The 17,275-nt window shown below is 39.7% G+C and overlaps 1 protein-coding gene across 2 annotated transcripts in view; it reads right to left on the bottom strand.

Annotated features, from left to right (window-relative positions):
* Positions 1 to 17,275, bottom strand: part of MLLT3 (MLLT3 super elongation complex subunit) — a 288,824-nt gene that overhangs the window by 65,124 nt on the left and 206,425 nt on the right. For both annotated transcript variants that reach the window (XM_043890769.1, XM_043890770.1), the window contains exon 5: positions 16,219 to 16,920. In XM_043890769.1, the coding sequence (XP_043746704.1) occupies positions 16,219 to 16,920 (702 nt within the window). The remainder of the gene's footprint in view (positions 1 to 16,218; positions 16,921 to 17,275) is intronic.

Raw genomic sequence — 17,275 nt, 5'->3', positions numbered from 1 at the left:
CATGGTATAGCACCCAAACAAGGAAGAGAAAGAGCCTCTCAGTTTTTTGTTTTAATATTTCCGGTTTAATTGTTTCAAATCCTTTTTGGAATAAGTGAGGAATGTGGCTGAACAAAGGACCAGTGGACTGGCTAGGCTGCGCCTCCTCCATCCGATCACCTTGAGCACAGACAACAGACAACAACCAACCAAGCTTTAGGAAACAGGTCAGGTGCAATGTCTCCTGGCATCCAACAAAGTTACCTTTCTGCCAATGATGTTAAAGAATGTGCCACCCCAGGGCTACATCTACAGAGGAGAAGTACACGCCTTCAGGTACTGTTTACTTCCAGTTATAATATGCAGAGAATAGGAGTCCAGAACAAGAGAGCACCCCCGTCCCCAGAAGGTCAGGGCAGCCCTTTAATGAATGGCCTCTCCAGCTGCTCACTCACCATCCTTACAGACTTTACAGCTCTTGCATGTGCTGGAATTACAAGTCATTAAAAAGCCACTTTGAAAACACAATAAAGACCTTCTTCTCTGACTGCCACAACGTTCCATCACATAAAAACCTGAGGCCAGTGCTTCAGCAGCAGGACATTTACTGCCAGCTCCAGACAGTGTAAGCGGGGCAGGGGCCAGGGCGGGGCCAGAGGAAATGAGGCACCACAAAAGCGGGGGTGGGGGGGTGCAGGGAGGAGAGTTTCTTTTTCCTTCTCCTTCCTTTTTTTCTTTCCAAAGAAACTTTCTGCTAAGCTGGTTTGAAGTCTCTACTCTGTATCTGAACCACCAACCACCCTCGGGAAAACCCACTCCATCTGATGAGATTTCACTGTTCTTTGTCAAGATTTTATCTAAGAAAACACTCTGGTAAGCCAAACTATCAAGATATGATTAAAATTTCATTTCTCACACTGCCAAATGTAGTCTGCCCATTTACAAGGAAATGTAGTCTACCCATTTACAAGGAAACATAATGAAAACTTTTAACTTCTGTACTTTTAAATTATGATTAAATCTCTACAAAGCAAGATTTAAAAAAAAAAGTGAAGGCAATGATAAGGAAATTACTACCATAACTGACTCTGATCATAAATGGTTATTTCGATTTTCTTTTACTGTTTTTCCCCCTTTTCTGCTATGAATACCAAACTTCCTCCTATCACAAAACAACATCAACTCAATAAACTTCCCTTCAGAAGCAGAGTTACATGAAAAAGAAAAACTAGGGAACTACAGTTAAAGGATTTGTTTTTATTCTAAATTAATGTTTCAACAGGTTAATGAAAAACAGAATTACAAACTTTTAGTTGACCCAGATACACTCAGATTCTTACTCTTTCTTGCTGCTAGTTAGTGCCAGTTACTAGTAAGAACAATCACTTGCCACAAGTGACCATTACGGCTACAAAAAGGTGAATGCTTCAACCAAGAACAGCTTTACTCTAATGGAATTACCTAAGTTCTTAAATGCAAAATATTTTTAATGCTGACATTTATACACACAACAAAAACAGGCCCTTATCATGTTTTTGGTCTTTGCTAAATGTTCACCCACTATAAAAACAGTCCTTCTGCCTCCCTCCCCACCCTCCCAGCTTCCACCTCCCAAATTCCGTAAAGGAAAATTATTGATGGACTTTCATGTGACAATATTAGGTTTCTTTATAAAATGAGAAGCATTTCAGGAATTTCAAATCCTATTTTAAAATTACTCTTTCAGTCATATTAATAGTAATCCAAATATAATTATTTCTTAGGATGTCTTCTTTTAATAGTAATAGCAATAAAAAAAATCTACCAAGTGCCTACCAATGCAGTACTAGGTAAGCCCTAGCCCTTTATTTCATTTAATTAAAAGCTAAAAAGATCCTGGGAAACTTTGGCTTAACTTTTGATTTAATATTGAGATTCCCTGTTCTGTATTTTTCCAGTTACCATATTACAAGTGCACATCACTATCAAGGCCATATACCTCCTCAATGCAAAATCCAGGGCAAAGTGACATATTTCAAGTGCTTTTTCCCCTTTAAAACATTTAACCCACACTTGAAAAAGTACACTAGAATTCTAAAGTATTTCTGAATATAAAAAAATCTCCTTCAAAGCTATAGGTAATAAGGACTGACAAAAGCCAAATCATGGAACAATAGCTCATAACATTTTTTTGGTTAGTGTGTTAAGTGCTTTACCTAAATTGACTATTTTCACAATAATCCTGAAAAGTAAAGGCAATATCTCTATCACAAAAAAAAAAAAAAAGAAAAGAAAATTAGAAATACAGAAGGTCAAATTATTTGCCCAAATTACTGGTGGAGCTGGGATTCAAAACACAGCTAATCTGACTCACAGATTTAGAGAACAAACTCACAGTTGCCAGAGGGGAAGAACAGGGGAGAGGGATAGTTAGGGAGTTTGGGATGGATGTGTACACACCCCTATGTTTAAAATGAATAACGAACAAGGACCTTCTGTATGGCACAGGGAACTCTGCTCAATGTTATGTGGCAGCCTAGAGGGGAGAGGAGTCTGGAGGAGAATGGATACATGTGCATATATGGCTTGAGTCCCTTTACTGTCTACCCGAAACTATCACAATACTGTTAATTGGCTATACTCCAATACAAAATAAAAAGCTGATTAAAACAACAACAACAACAACAAAAACAGCCTGTCTGACACCAGAGTGCAGACTCCTAATTACTTGATTACTACCTCCCTACCCACATGCACATCAACAAATAAATGGTTCCTCAAAAATCATACAGGCATATAAACCAAGGATGCACTTCTTTTTTCTCTGAGTACTCACATACAAAGTATACAAAAATCAGGGACTTCTCCGGTGGTCTAGTGGTTAAGAATCCACCTTCTAATGCAGGGGACATGAGCTCAATCTCTGGTAGGGAAACTAAGATCCTACATGCCATGGAGCAACTAAGCCCACAAACTGCAAACTTCTGAGCACATGCCACAAATGGAGAGCCCATGCTCTGCAACAAAAGACCTCACGTGTTGCAGCTAAGACCCAATACAGCCAAATAAATAAATAAGTAAATATATATATTTTTAAAAACAAAAGTATATAAAAATCATAACCAAGAAACATACAAAGAGAATCAAACGAAGAAACATATGAATCAACAATCTAAGCTTCCTAACCCATCTTAACAACATTGATTTTTATATTTTATATAAAACCCAAATCTAACTTAATTATCGAAAAGCTTCTTTTAAAAAATTCTTCCTTTTAATTCTGGAGAAGGAAATGGCAACCCACTCCAGTACTCTTGCCTAGAAAATCCCATGAACGGAGGAGCCTGGTGTCCATGGTGTCGCAAAGAGTCGAATATGACTGAACGACTTCACTTTCATTTCCTTTTAATCCTAACTATCCTGTGCCAAGACAAGATACTTTCTTTACAGACATACCAGATGAATAATCTTTTTCCTCTGGCCCTTCCCAATTCTTCATACTTGGTTCAATTTCCTTTTGTGTCCTTCTACTGTTCCCAAAGTCCATGATCTCTGCCTGCTATGTGCAAAATTACCCTCTACCCGGCCCTCCACCAATGAACATAAATCTGACTGATGTTCAAATAATGAAGCCGGAAAGGTCCTCAGACAGATCAGGTCATCTGATCCTACTTACTCAGAGGCAGAAAGGCTTACCACCAGGAAAATGGGAATGGTGTCCTTGAAGACGGGTCTGTCCCAAGCTATCCAATCAATTGCTTGCCAAGGGAGGCCAGGGGTAGCTTAGTGCTCTCCATTACAATTGCTTCCTGTTCCTTTGGTCTTAACCACAGAAGGGTCACCAGGTAGCAGAAAGGCCAAACACAAGCTACCTTAACCAGTGGAGAAAGGGAATTTCAACCCTCTTTTTATCCTCCTTTGCACACATAAAGTCTTTTGGACCCTGGCTTACTTCAAACAACTTTTAGTCACTTCTTTTCTGTTCTACCACCTATATTTAGAATATTAAACCAATAGCAGCAACGATAAAATAGCAGCAACGATAAAAGCACTACTAGAAAACCAATAAGGAAAGTACAGTTGTTGGATTTTATACCTAAATAACCCCAAAATGAAGCACAGCAAAGGCTAACAGAGTTTTGCCAAGACAGCGCACTGGTCATAGCAAACACCCTCTTCCAACAGTACAAGGGACAACTCTACACATGGCCATCACCAGACGGCCAATACCAAAATCAGATTATATTCTTTGCAGCTGAGGATGGAGAAGCTCTATACAGTCAGCAAAAACAAGACTGGGAGCTGACTGTAGCTCAGATCACGAACTCCTTACTGCAAAACTCAGACATTAATTGATGAAATTAGGGAAAACCACTAGATCATTCAGGTATGACCTAAATCAAATCCCTTCAATTATACACCAGAAGTGACAGATTCAAGGGATTAGATCTGATAGACACAGTGCCTGAAGAACTATGGACAGAGGTTCGTAACATTGTACAGGAGGAGGTGATCAAAACCATCCCCCAGAAAAAGAAATGCAAAAAGGCAAAATGGTTGTCTGAGGAGGCCTTACAAATAGCTGAGAAAAGAAGAGAAGTGAAAGGCAAAGGAGAAAGGAAAGATATATCCATCTGAATGCAGAGTTCCAAAGAATAGCAAGGAGAGATAAGAAAGCCTTCCTCAGTGATCAATGCATAGAAATAGAGGGAAACAATAGAATGGAAAAGACTAGAGAACTCTTCAAGAAAATTAGACGTAGCAAGGGAACATTTCAAGCAAGCAAGAGAGTTCCAGAAAAACATCTACTTCTGCTTTATTGACCATGCCAAAGTCTTTGACTGTGTGAATCTCAACGAACTGTGGACAATTCTTAAAGAGATGGGAATAGCAGACAATTTCACCTGCCTCCTGAGAAATCTTTATGCAGGTCAAGAAACAAGTTAGAACTGGACATGGAACAATGGACTGGTTCCAAATTGGGAAAGGAGTATGTCAAGGCTGTAAATTGTCACCCTGCTTATTTAACTTATATGCAGAATACATCATGTGAAATGCCAAGCTGGATGAAGCACAAGCTGGAATCAATATTGCAGGGAGAAATATCAATAACCTCAGATATGCAGATGAAACCACTCTATTTTTAGTATATGTGCCTGCCGAAGCGAGCACCAGATTGATACCACCCTTATGGCAGAAAGCAGAGGAACTAAAGAGCCTCTTGATGAAAGTGAAAGAGCAGAGTGAAAAAGTTGGCTTAAAACTCAACTTTCAAAAAACAAGGATCATGGCATCTGGTTCCATCACTTCGTGGCAAATAGGTGGGGAAACAATGAAAACAGGGACTGACTTTATTTCCTTGGGCTTCAAAATCACTGCAGATGGTGACTGCAGCCGTGAAATTAAAAGATGCTTGTTCCTTGGAAGAATAGCTATGAGAAACCTAGGCAGATATTAAAAAGCAGAGACATTACTTTGCCAACAAAGGTCCATCTAGTTAAAGCTATGGCTTTTCCAGTAGTCATGTATGGATGTGAGAGCTGGACCATAAAAAAAGCTGAGCATGAAAGAATTGATCCTTTTAACTGGGTTGTTGGTGAAGACTCTTGAGAGTCCCTTGGACTGCAAAGAGATCAAACCAGTCAATCCTTAAGGAAATCAGTCTTGAATATTCATTGGAAGGACCGATGCTGAAGCTGAAACTCCAATACTTTGGCCACCTGATGCAAAGAATTGACTCATTGGAAAAGAACCTGATGCTGGGAAAGCTCGAAGGCAGGAGGGGAAGGGGACGACAGAGGATGAGATGGTTGGCTGGCATCACTGACGGAATGCACATGAGTTTGAGCAAACTCCAGGAGTTGGTGATGGACAGGGAAGTCTGGCATATTGCAGTCCTTGGGCTTGCAAAGAGTCGGACACAACTCTGCGACTCAATTTAACTGAATACCCAAAAGTCTTTAGAGGCTTTCATTGTAATGATATGCAAACTACTACAAAAACCCCCATTACGATCACTGGATAGGTGGCTTTAATTTGTCATGAACCATCTTACAAATTTCCTATCTACCAAATGGAATTACAACTCTAACTCTTCATTCCAGAAGGTTTTTCAAGATATTGCTTTGGATAAATTTATCAAGTTGAACACGAAATTTAGGAAAAGTTGTATCTTTAAAATTACATATGGAAGGAGCCAAAATGGCAGAGGAGTAGGACGGGGAGACCACTTTCTCTCCTACAAATTCATCAAAAGAATAACTGAACGCAGAGCAAACTTCACAAAACAACTTCTGATCGCTAGCTGAGGTCATCAGGCGCCCAGAAAAGCAGCCCATTGTCTTCGAAAGGAGGTAAGACAAAATATAAAAGATAAAAAGTGAGACAAAAGCGCTAAGGACGGAGATTCGTCCCAGGAAGGGAGTCTTAATAGAGGACGTTTCCAGACACCAGGAAACCCTCGCACTGGCGGGCCTGGGGGAAGTGTTTGAATCTCGGAGGGCAACCTGACTGGGAGGGAAACAATAAATAAAACCCACCACAGATTACCAGCCTAAAAGCAACTCCCAGCAGAAAAGTACCCCAGACACCAGCAAGTGGGGGCTGAACGGAGAGGAGCCGGCGGCATTGCTTGGGGTAGGTTCCGGGCCTGAGTGCCCTGAGGACAATCGGAGGGAGCTTTTGTGAGTTGCCAACTTGAACTGTGGGAGAGCAAAAGAGAGAGAGAAAATTAACCGGCCCAAACACACTGCCAGCCGTTTACAGAACAAAGGGACCGAGAAAGTCCAGAGAAGAGCTCGCAGGCTGCGGATGGCCCAGCCCCACCGGAGGCAGGAGGCAGGGGGGAGGGGAAGGGGGCAAGCTCGGCCCCAAGGACCGCATCCCCTGCCGCACTGCAAACAGGCCTCCAGTTTCTAATCAAAGACCTCCTGAGATTCTGGATGGTCGACATCCGCCAGGAGGGTCGCGGCGAGACACAGGGCGCAGGCACCCGACCGGCGCAGGCGGGGACTGGGGCTGGGAACACCGAGGGCAGAAGGTGCACACACCCGACTGGCGCCAGCGGAAACTGAGATTGGGACCGCAGAAGGGAGTGGGCGTACCACACCCGGGGAGAGTGCGCCCGTCAAGCCCCTGGCTGCCTGGACCGCTCTGACGGGGAAGGCACAAAGAGCAGGCGCAGCTTTTTGTTCTGTGCTTTTGTGGAACACCCGAGAGCTGGAACCGCGCGCAGCGCGGGGCGCGCTCCATATAGAGCAGCCGGGAGCCTGAGCAGTGTAGACGGAGAAAGCAGCGCCAGCCCCTCCCCGCAGCGCGACGGAACTAGCTACCTGAATAAGAGTCCACCTCTGCCCGCCTGTGTCAGGGCGGAAATGAGGCTCTGAACAGACTGGCAAACAGAAGTCAAATAAACAAAGGGAACCGCTTCAGAAGGGACCAGTGCAACAGATTAAAATCCCTGTAGAAAACACCGACTACACCGGAAGGGGCCTGTAGATATCAAGAAGTGTAAGCTGGAAGGAGGAGCTATCTGAAACTGAGCCGAACCCACACTGACCGCAACAGCTCCAGAGAAATTCCTAGATATATTTTTACTTTTTTTTTTTTTTAAGTAAGAAAAAAAAAATTTTTTTTAATTTTTTCTTTTTTATTTTTTCTCTTTTATTTTCCTTTAAAATTCCCTATTACTCCCCCATTACTCCTGAACTTTCATTTTCATATATTTTTACGATTTTTTTAATTAGGGAAAATTTTTTTTTCCTTTCTTTTTTCTTTTTCTTCTTTTTTTTTCCTTTTTCTCTCCTATTTTCTATTTTTCTTTTTCTCTTCTTTCTTTTAAAGTCCTCTAGTACTCCTCTACTACTCCTTAATTTTCATTTTCAATACACTATAACCTTACAAAAAAAAAAAGAAGAGAAGCCCTATTTTTTAATGGAACTTCATATATATTTCTAAAATTTTTTGTGTGTGTTTTGGTTTTTGTTTTTAATATAGTATTTTTAAGAGTCTAACCTCTACTCTAGATTTTTAATTTTTGTTTTTCAGTATATGATATAAATTGTGAACATTTAAGAATCCAATATTCAGTTCCCATTTTTATTCAGGAGTGTGTTGATTATTCTCTCCCAATCTTGACTTTCTGTTTTCTACCTCAGAACACCTCTATTTCCTCCTTTCCCCTTCTCTTCCCAATCCAATTCTGTAAATCTTTGTGGGTGTCTGGTCTACGGAGAACACTCTGGGAACAGACAACTGCATAGATCTGTCTCTCTCCTCTTGAGTCCCCCTTTTTCTCCTCCTCCTCATCTCTATCTCTCTCCTCCCTCTCCTCTTCTTCATGTAACTCTGTGAACCTCTCTGGGTGTCCCTAACGGGGGAGAATCTTTTCGCCATTAGCCTAGAAGTTTTATTATCAGTGCTGTATAGTTGGAGAAGTCCTGAGACTACAGGAAGAATAAAACTGAAATCCAGAGGCAGGAGACTTAAGCCCAAAACCTGAGAACATCAGAAAACTCCTGACTACATGGAACTTTAAGTAATAAGTGACCGTCCAAAAGCCTCCAAACCTACACTGAAACCAACCACGACCAAGAGCCAATAAGTTTTAGAACAAGACATACCACGCAAATTCTCCAGCAACACAGGAACATAGCCCTGAGCGTCAACATACAGGCTGCCCAAGGTCACACCTAACACATAGACCCATCTCAAAACTCATTACTGGGCACTCCATTGCTCTCCAAAGAGAAGAAATCAAGTTCCACGCACCAGAACACCGACGCAAGCTTCCCTAACCAGGAAACCTTGACAAGCCAATCGTCTAACCCCACCCACTGGGTAAAACCTCCACAATAAAAAGGAACCACAGACCTCCAGAATACAGAAAGCCCACTCCAGACACAGCAATCTAAACAAGATGAAAAGGCAAAGAAATACCCAACAGGTAAAGGAACATGAAAAATGCCCACCAAGTCAAACAAAAGAGGAGGAGATAGGGAATCTACCTGAAAAAGAATTTAGAATAATGATAATAAAAATGATCCAAAATCTTGAAAACAAAATGGAGTTACAGATAAATAGCCTGGAGACAAAGATTGAAAAGATACAAGAAATGTTTAATAAAGACCTAGAAGAAATAAAAAAGTCAATTAAAAATGAATAATGCAATGAATGAGATCAAAAACACTCTGTAGGGAACCAAGAGTAGAATAACGGAGACAGAAGATAGGATAAGTGAGGTAGAAGATAAAATGGTGGAAATAAATGAAGCAGAGAGGAAAAAAGGATCAAAAGAAATGAGGACAACCTCAGGGACCTCTGGGACAATGTGAAATGCCCCAACATTCAAATTATAGGAGTCTCAGAAGAAGAAGACAAAAAGAAAGGCCATGAGAAAATACTCGAGGAGATAATAGCTGAAAACTTCCCTAAAATGGGGAAGGAAACAGCCACCCAAGTCCAAGAAACCCAGAGAGTCCCAAACAGGATAAACCCAAGGCAAAACACCCCAAGACACATATTAATCAAATTAACAAAGATCAAACACAAAGAACAAATACTAAAAGCAGCAAGGGAGAAACAACAAATAACACACAAAGGGATTCCCATAAGGATAACAGCTGATCTATCAATAGAAACCCTCCAGGCCAGAAGGGAATGGCAGGACATACTGAAAGTAATGAAAGAGAATAACCTACAACCTAGATTACTGTACCCAGCAAGAATCTCATTCAGATATGAAGGAGAATTCAAAAGCTTTACAGACAAGCAAAAGCTGAGAGAATTCAGCACCACCAAACCAGCTCTTCAACAAATGCTAAAGGATCTTCTCTAGACAGGAAATGCAGAAAGGTTGTATAAACGTGAACCCAAAACAACAAAGTAAATGGCAATGGGACCGCACCTATCAATAATTACCTTAAATGTAAATGGGTTGAAGGCCCCAACCAAAAGACAAAGATTGGCTGAATGGATACAAAAACAAGACCCCTATATATGCTGTCTACAAGAGACCCACCTCAAAACAAGAGACACATACAGACTAAAAATGAAGAGCTGGAAAAAAATATTTCACGCAAACGGAGACCAAAAGAAAGCAGGAGTTGCAATACTCATATCAGATAAAATAGACTTTCAAATAAAGGATGTGAAAAGAGACAAAGAAGGACACTACATAATGATCAAAGGATCAATCCAAGAAGAAGATATAACAATTATAAATATATATACACCCAACATAGGAGCACCGCAATATGTATAGCAAATGCTAACGAGTATGAAAGAGGAAATTAATAGTAACACAATAATAGTGGGAGACTTTAATACCCCACTCACAACTATGGATAGATCAACTAAACAGAAAATTAACAAGGAAACACAAACCTTAAATGACACAATGGACCAGCTAGACCTAATTGATATCTATAGGACACTTCAACCCAAAACAATCAATTTCACCTTTTTCTCAAGTGCACACGGAACCTTCTCCAGAATAGATCACATCCTGGGCCATAAATCTGGTCTTGGAAATTTCAAAAAAATTGAAATCATTCCAGTCATCTTTTCTGACCACAGTGCAGTAAGATTAGATCTCAATTACAGGAAAAAAATTGTTAAAAATTCAAACATATGGAAGCTAAATAACACGCTTCTGAATAACCAACAAATCATAGAAGAAATCAAAAAAGAAATCAAAATATGTGTAGAAATGAATGAAAATGAAAACACAACAACCCAAAACCTATGGGACACTGTAAAAGCAGTGCTAAGGGGAAGGTTCATAGCATTACAGGCTTACATCAAGAAACAAGAAAAAAGCCAAATAAATAACCTAACTCTACACCTAAAGCAATTAGAGAAGGAAGAAATGAAGAACCCTAGGGTTAGCAGAAGGAAAGAAATCTTAAAAATTAGGGCAGAAATAAATGCAAAAAAAACTAAAGAGAACATAGCAAAAATCAACAAAGCTAAAAGCTGGTTTTTTGAAAAAATAAACAAAATTGACAAACCATTAGCAAGACTCATTAAGAAGCAAAGAGAGAAGAACAAAATTAGAAATGAAAATGGAGAGATCACAACAGACAACACTGAAATACAAAGGATCATAAGAGACTACTACCAGCAGCTCTATGCCAATAAAATGGACAACTTGGAGGAAATGGACAAATTCTTAGAAAAGTATAACTTTCCAAAACTGAACCAGGAAGAAATAGAAGATCTTAACAGACCCATCACAAGCAAGGAAATCAAAACTGTAATCAAAAATCTTCCAGCAAACAAAAGCCCAGGACCAGATGGCTTCACAGCTGAATTCTACCAAAAATTTAGAGAAGAGCTAACACCTATCTTACTCAAACTCTTCCAGAAAATTGCAGATGAAGGTAAACTTCCAAACTCATTCTATGAGGCCACCATCACCCTAATTCCAAAACCAGACAAAGATGCCACAAAAAAAGAAAACTACAGGCCAATATCACTGATGAACATAGATGCAAAAATCCTTAACAAAATTCTAGCAAACAGAATCCAACAACATATTAAAAAAATCATACACCATGACCAAGTGGGCTTTATCCCAGGAATGCAAGGATTCTTTAATATCTGCAAATCAATCAATGTAATACACCACATTAACAAATTGAAAGATAAAAACCATATGATTATCTCAATAGATGCAGAGAAAGCCTTTGACAAAATTCAACACTCATTTATGATTAAAACTCTCCAGAAAGCAGGAATAGAAGGAACATACCTCAACATAATAAAAGCTATATATGACAAACCCACAGCAAGCATCACCCTCAATGGTGAAAAATTGAAAGCATTCCCCCTGAAATCAGGAACAAGACAAGGGTGCCCACTCTCACCACTACTATTCAACATAGTGTTGGAAGTTTTGGCCACAGCAATCAGAGCAGAAAAAGAAGTAAAAGGAATCGAGATAGGAAAAGAAGAAGTGAAACTCTCGCTGTTTGCAGATGACATGATCATCTACATAGAAAACCCTAAAGACTCTACCAGAAAATTACTAGAGCTAATCAATGAATATAGTAAAGTTTCACGATATAAAATTAACACACAGAAATCCCTTGCATTCCTATATACTAACAATGAAAAAACAGAAAGAGAAATTAAGGAAACAATACCATTCACCATTGCAACAAAAAGAATAAAATACTTAGGAGTATATCTACCTAAAGAAACAAAAGACCTATACATAGAAAACTATAAAACACTGATGAAAGAAATCAAAGAGGACACAAACAGATGCAGAAACATAACAGTGTTCATGGATTGGAAGAATCAATATTGTCAAAATGGCTATACTACCCAAAGCAATCTATAGATTCAATGCAATCCCTATCAAGCTACCAACGGTATTTTTCACAGAACTAGAACAATTAATTTCACAATTTGTATGGAAATACAAAAAACCTCGAATAGCCAAAGTAATCTTGAGAAAGAAGAATGGGACTGGAGGAATCAACCTGCCTGACTTCAGACTCTACTACAAAGCCACAGTCATCAAGACAGTATGGAACTGGCACAAAGACAGAAATATAGATCAATGGAACAGAATTGAAAGCCCAGAGATAAATCCACGAACCTATGGACACCTTATCTTTGACAAAGGAGGCAAGGATATACAATGGAAAAAAGACCTCTTTAACAAGTGGTGCTGGGAAAACTGGTCAACCACTTGTAAAAGAATGAAACTAGAACACTTTCTAACACCATACACAAAAATAAACTCAAAATGGATTAAAGATCTAAATGTAAGACCAGAAACTATAAAACTCCTAGAGGAGAACATAGGCAAAACACTCTCTGACATGAATCACAGCAGGATCCTCTATGACCCACCTCCCAGAATATTGGAAATAAAAGCAAAACTAAATAAATGGGACCTAATGAAACTTAAAAGCTTTTGCACAACAAAGGAAACTATAACGAAGGTGAAAAGACAGCCCTCAGACTGGGAGAAAATAATAGCAAACGAAGCAACAGACAAAGGATTAATCTCAAAAATATACAAGCAACTCCTGCAGCTCAATTCCAGAAAATTAAATGACCCAATCGAAAAATGGGCCAAAGAACTAAACAGACATTTCTCCAAAGAAGACATGCAGATGGCTCACAAACACATGAAAAGATGCTCCACATCACTCATTATCAGAGAAATGCAAATCAAAACCACAATGAGGTACCATTACACGCCAGTCAGGATGGCTGCTAGCCAAAAGTCTACAAGCAATAAATGCTGGAGAGGGTGTGGAGAAAAGGGAACCCTCTTACACTGTTGGTGGGAATGCAAACTAGTACAGCCGCTATGGAGAACAGTGTGGAGATTTCTTAAAAACTGGAAATAGAACTGCCATATGACCCAGCAATCCCACTTCTGGGCATACACACTGAGGAAACCAGATCTGAAAGAGACAGGTGCAGCCCAATGTTCATCGCAGCACTGTTTATAATAGCCAGGACATGGAAGCAACCTAGATGCCCATCAGCAGATGAATGGATAAGGAAGCTGTGGTACATATACACCATGGAATATTACTCAGTTGTTAAAAAGAATTCATTTGAATCAGTTCTAATGAGATGGATGAAACTGGAGCCCATTATACAGACTGAAGTAAGCCAGAAAGATAAAGAACATTACAACATACTAACACATATATATGGAATTTAGAAAGATGGTAACAATTACCCTATATGCAAAACAGAAAAAGAGGAACAGAAGTACAGAACAGACTTTTGAACTCTGGGAGAAGGTGAGGGTGGGATGTTTCGAAAGAACAGCATGTATATTATCTATGGTGAAACAGATCACCAGCCCAGGTGGGATGCATGAGACAAGTGCTCGGGCCTGCTGCACTGGGAAGATGCAGAGGAATCGGGTGGAGAGGGAGGTGGGAGGGGGGATCGGGATGGGGAATAAGTGTAACTCTATGGCTGATTCATGTCAATGTATGACAAAACCCACTGAAATGTTGTGAAGTAATTAGCCTCCAACTAATAAAAAAAAAAAAAAACTGACAAAGTGATAAATAAATAAATAAATAAATAAAATAAAATTACATATGAAAGGGAGGGGGCAAGAATCAAACAAAACTAAGAATACACAGAGTTAGCTAAAGAGGAAGATCATTTGTGATAACTTCATGTAGAAAGCTCATTCAATAGTGCTTTATGGGGACTTCCCTGGTGCTCTAGTGGTTAAGATCTGCCTTCCAATCCAGGGGACATGGGCGCAATCCCTGTCAGGAAACTAAAAACCCACATCCTGCAGGGCCACTAAGCCCAAGTGGCAACTATTGAGACTGTGCTCTAGAGTCCGAAAGCTGCAACTACTGAAGCCCGAGAGCCACAACCAAGATTCAATGCAACCAAATAAGTAAGGATTTTTTAAAAATAATGTTTTATTAATGTTCTTTGGTCTTCTCACAAATCAGCAAATATTCAAGAAAGTTGCATTTCAAAATTTTGATGATGACCAACTACTGTAAGAAATACACACACAGTCTCTGAAATAAAAATTTCACAAACCACTACTTACCCATACTAGTTACAATATATTCTTATTTCCTTTTTTAATGCTGGTGATGACATGCTAAATTGATTTCATGGCTCACTGGTAAATCACAAACCACAACTGGAAAACCTCTGTTCTAGAAGAACTACAACAGGACAGAATATGGAGCGACAAAGTTGCTAAACTTGACGATCTTGATAGACTGGTCACACCCCAACAGCATCAACGAGCATTTCAGAGTGACTTGAAATAAAAGTCAAACATACCAAAAAAGTTCTGTATTGAGAGCAAGTTGTGAATTAAGAGGAGAGGAATAAAGCAAAGGAGGAAAAATAAATGCTTGTGAAATCTATTGCTTTCATCTCCATTTCACAAATGATCACTTTAAGGCCTTTACCGAACACTAGAATAGACTGCCCCATCTCCAGTGTTTTATATGCTACTCTGCCCCTAATCTGATTTAAAATTTTGACATGAGCCCAAATACTCTACCCAGAGTAGGGAGGATGGAGGTGGTCTCCTGATCTGATGCCATCTCTTAACCCTGGCTGTCTTTCTACCCAGACCAGTGCAAATGGAGAATCTGCTAAGGCCTCCTAGCCCTTGCCAGCCTTTCAGCTAGGAATTTTAGTGTAGCTTCTCTATGTAACAGAAAGAGAAGTATTCTAAAATGATCGGCGATTTTTAGCCAGAAGTCTTCCCTGACCATTGTCTAGAAATACCGACAACTCAAAGAGATTAGTGGGACCAATCATGACTGATAAGTGACAGCAGAGGGCCAAAGTTAGAGAAAAATGGGAATTGAGGAAGAGATAACTTCATAGTAAATAATGTTCAGTCTCCAGAAATAGAAAGGAATAACTAACAGTGCTGTCACTAGAAATGTAGGATCTCCTACATTGGAAGGAGGTTAGAATAGATAACCTGAAAGTCCTTTCCAACTCTAAGAAATCTGTAATTGTAAGTTTAAGTCTTAACATCAAATAATATTCTGGGGGATTATTAGATGGCTAGATGTTCTTCAAGGAACACATAAAAGACAATACTACCCATCAGCAAACCTTTTAATGAAAATTATACACTACCCCTTTCCAAACTGGCAGTTATATTATTGGGGGGAACAATTAAATATTTCATTTTCAAAATACCATTATCTGGTTTCATGACATACATATACATCAAAATGTATCAAATCACACATTTAAAATATATAGTATATTGTTATAAAAATTTTGCCTCAATAAAAGTACTAAAAAAATACTATCACCAATTTTTAGTCTACATAAACAAACTACATAATTCTATTGAACAAAAAGGTCAACACTGTAACTGCACCCTAATATTTTGTTTCTTTTTAAAATTTACTTTCTGATGTATTCCAGTTTCATTGCATTCTTCTCACTTTCCTAAATCCACAGTCACTGAAAAGCATAGCAACTAAGTCCTGATGAGCATCTAGATTTTTCAGCTGCTATTCAAATGACCCGTCATTATACTATGGAATATATCTTTCCTTAAACAACTTAAATCATAGCCTACACATCTGCAGACTCCTTAATGATTTCATTTCCTTCTTTCCATTGGTCAAGGAAAGTCATTTCTAGGCCGTGTCTCCTTTCTTGCTACCATTTTATGGTGCAACTGTCATTTTTCTTCCTCCATCTTTATCCTGAAGCTATCAAAAAACTAACAAGGAAAAGGAAAAAAACAAGCAGACTACTCACATCAGACTTAGAGGACATATTCTCTTCCACGTCGGAATCATTGGGATCCACAATATCGTCAAATGGCGGTAAAGTTGATTTCTTCTTCTCTGACGTCTCACTTTCAATTTTGACCTTTCCCATCTTGACATGAGATTTATCTTTTATCTGTTTTTTATCAGCAGAGCAAGTGAGTATCAGTGGCGGGGCGCTAGAAAAACTTTTAAATAAAGCCTCTGAGCTACTCTTTTTCCTCTTTTTGGCCGAGAGTTCTTCAGAATCAGAAATGGGGGGTCTTTTACTAGGAGCCTTCTTATCTTGCTGTCCACTGGTGATCGTGAGTAAGTTACTGTCGGGTTTTGGCTCTTTTGACATGGGTTTCGGTTCCTTGAAGGCCATCTTAGGAACGATTTTTTCTTCTTTCAGTGGTTTATTTTCTTTGGGTTTCTTAGAGGATTCTTTGGAAGATTTGTTGTGATCCCTGGAAGGTTCTTTGAAGGCACTTTTATGTTCTCTGGAGTCTTTAGAAGGTTTTTCCTTGTGCTCCTTCATTAATTTGTGAGGCTTGGAAAAACTGGTGCTGCTGCTGCTGCTGCTGCTGCTGCTACTGCTGCTGCTGCTGCTGCTGCTGCTGCTGCTGCTGCTACTGCTGCTGCTGCTGCTGCTGCTGCTACAACTGCTGCTGCTGCTGCTGCTGCTGGTGTGGATGCTCCTGTTAGGATCCTGCAGAAAGGTGCGAAGCAAAGCAGACTCTCAAAACAAAATGTCAGTGAAGGCTAAACACCAGTCCCCTTGCACTCCAGCTCCTCAAAAGGATCCTCTGCTGAGCGCTCCCAAATGCATTTGAATAGAACCCGACAACCGCCATAGAACAGGTGGGAGTAGGGTATGCAAGCAACAGTGAGTGCGGGCAACCGTGATCGAGGAATTTAATGAGGCAAGTTGTTTTCTCAATCATGACAAGCATGGCGTTCTGAACATTTCAATTCAACAAATGTTCGCTTCATGCTTGTCCTAGACGCGACAAGGCTGGGTAACACATGGCCCCCACTTTTCATAACTACGACACGTCTATGAT

Source organism: Cervus elaphus, chromosome 29, assembly GCF_910594005.1.
Source record: "Cervus elaphus chromosome 29, mCerEla1.1, whole genome shotgun sequence".
NCBI lineage: Eukaryota > Metazoa > Chordata > Mammalia > Artiodactyla > Cervidae > Cervus > Cervus elaphus.
This window is presented reverse-complemented; position numbering and strand designations above follow the sequence as displayed.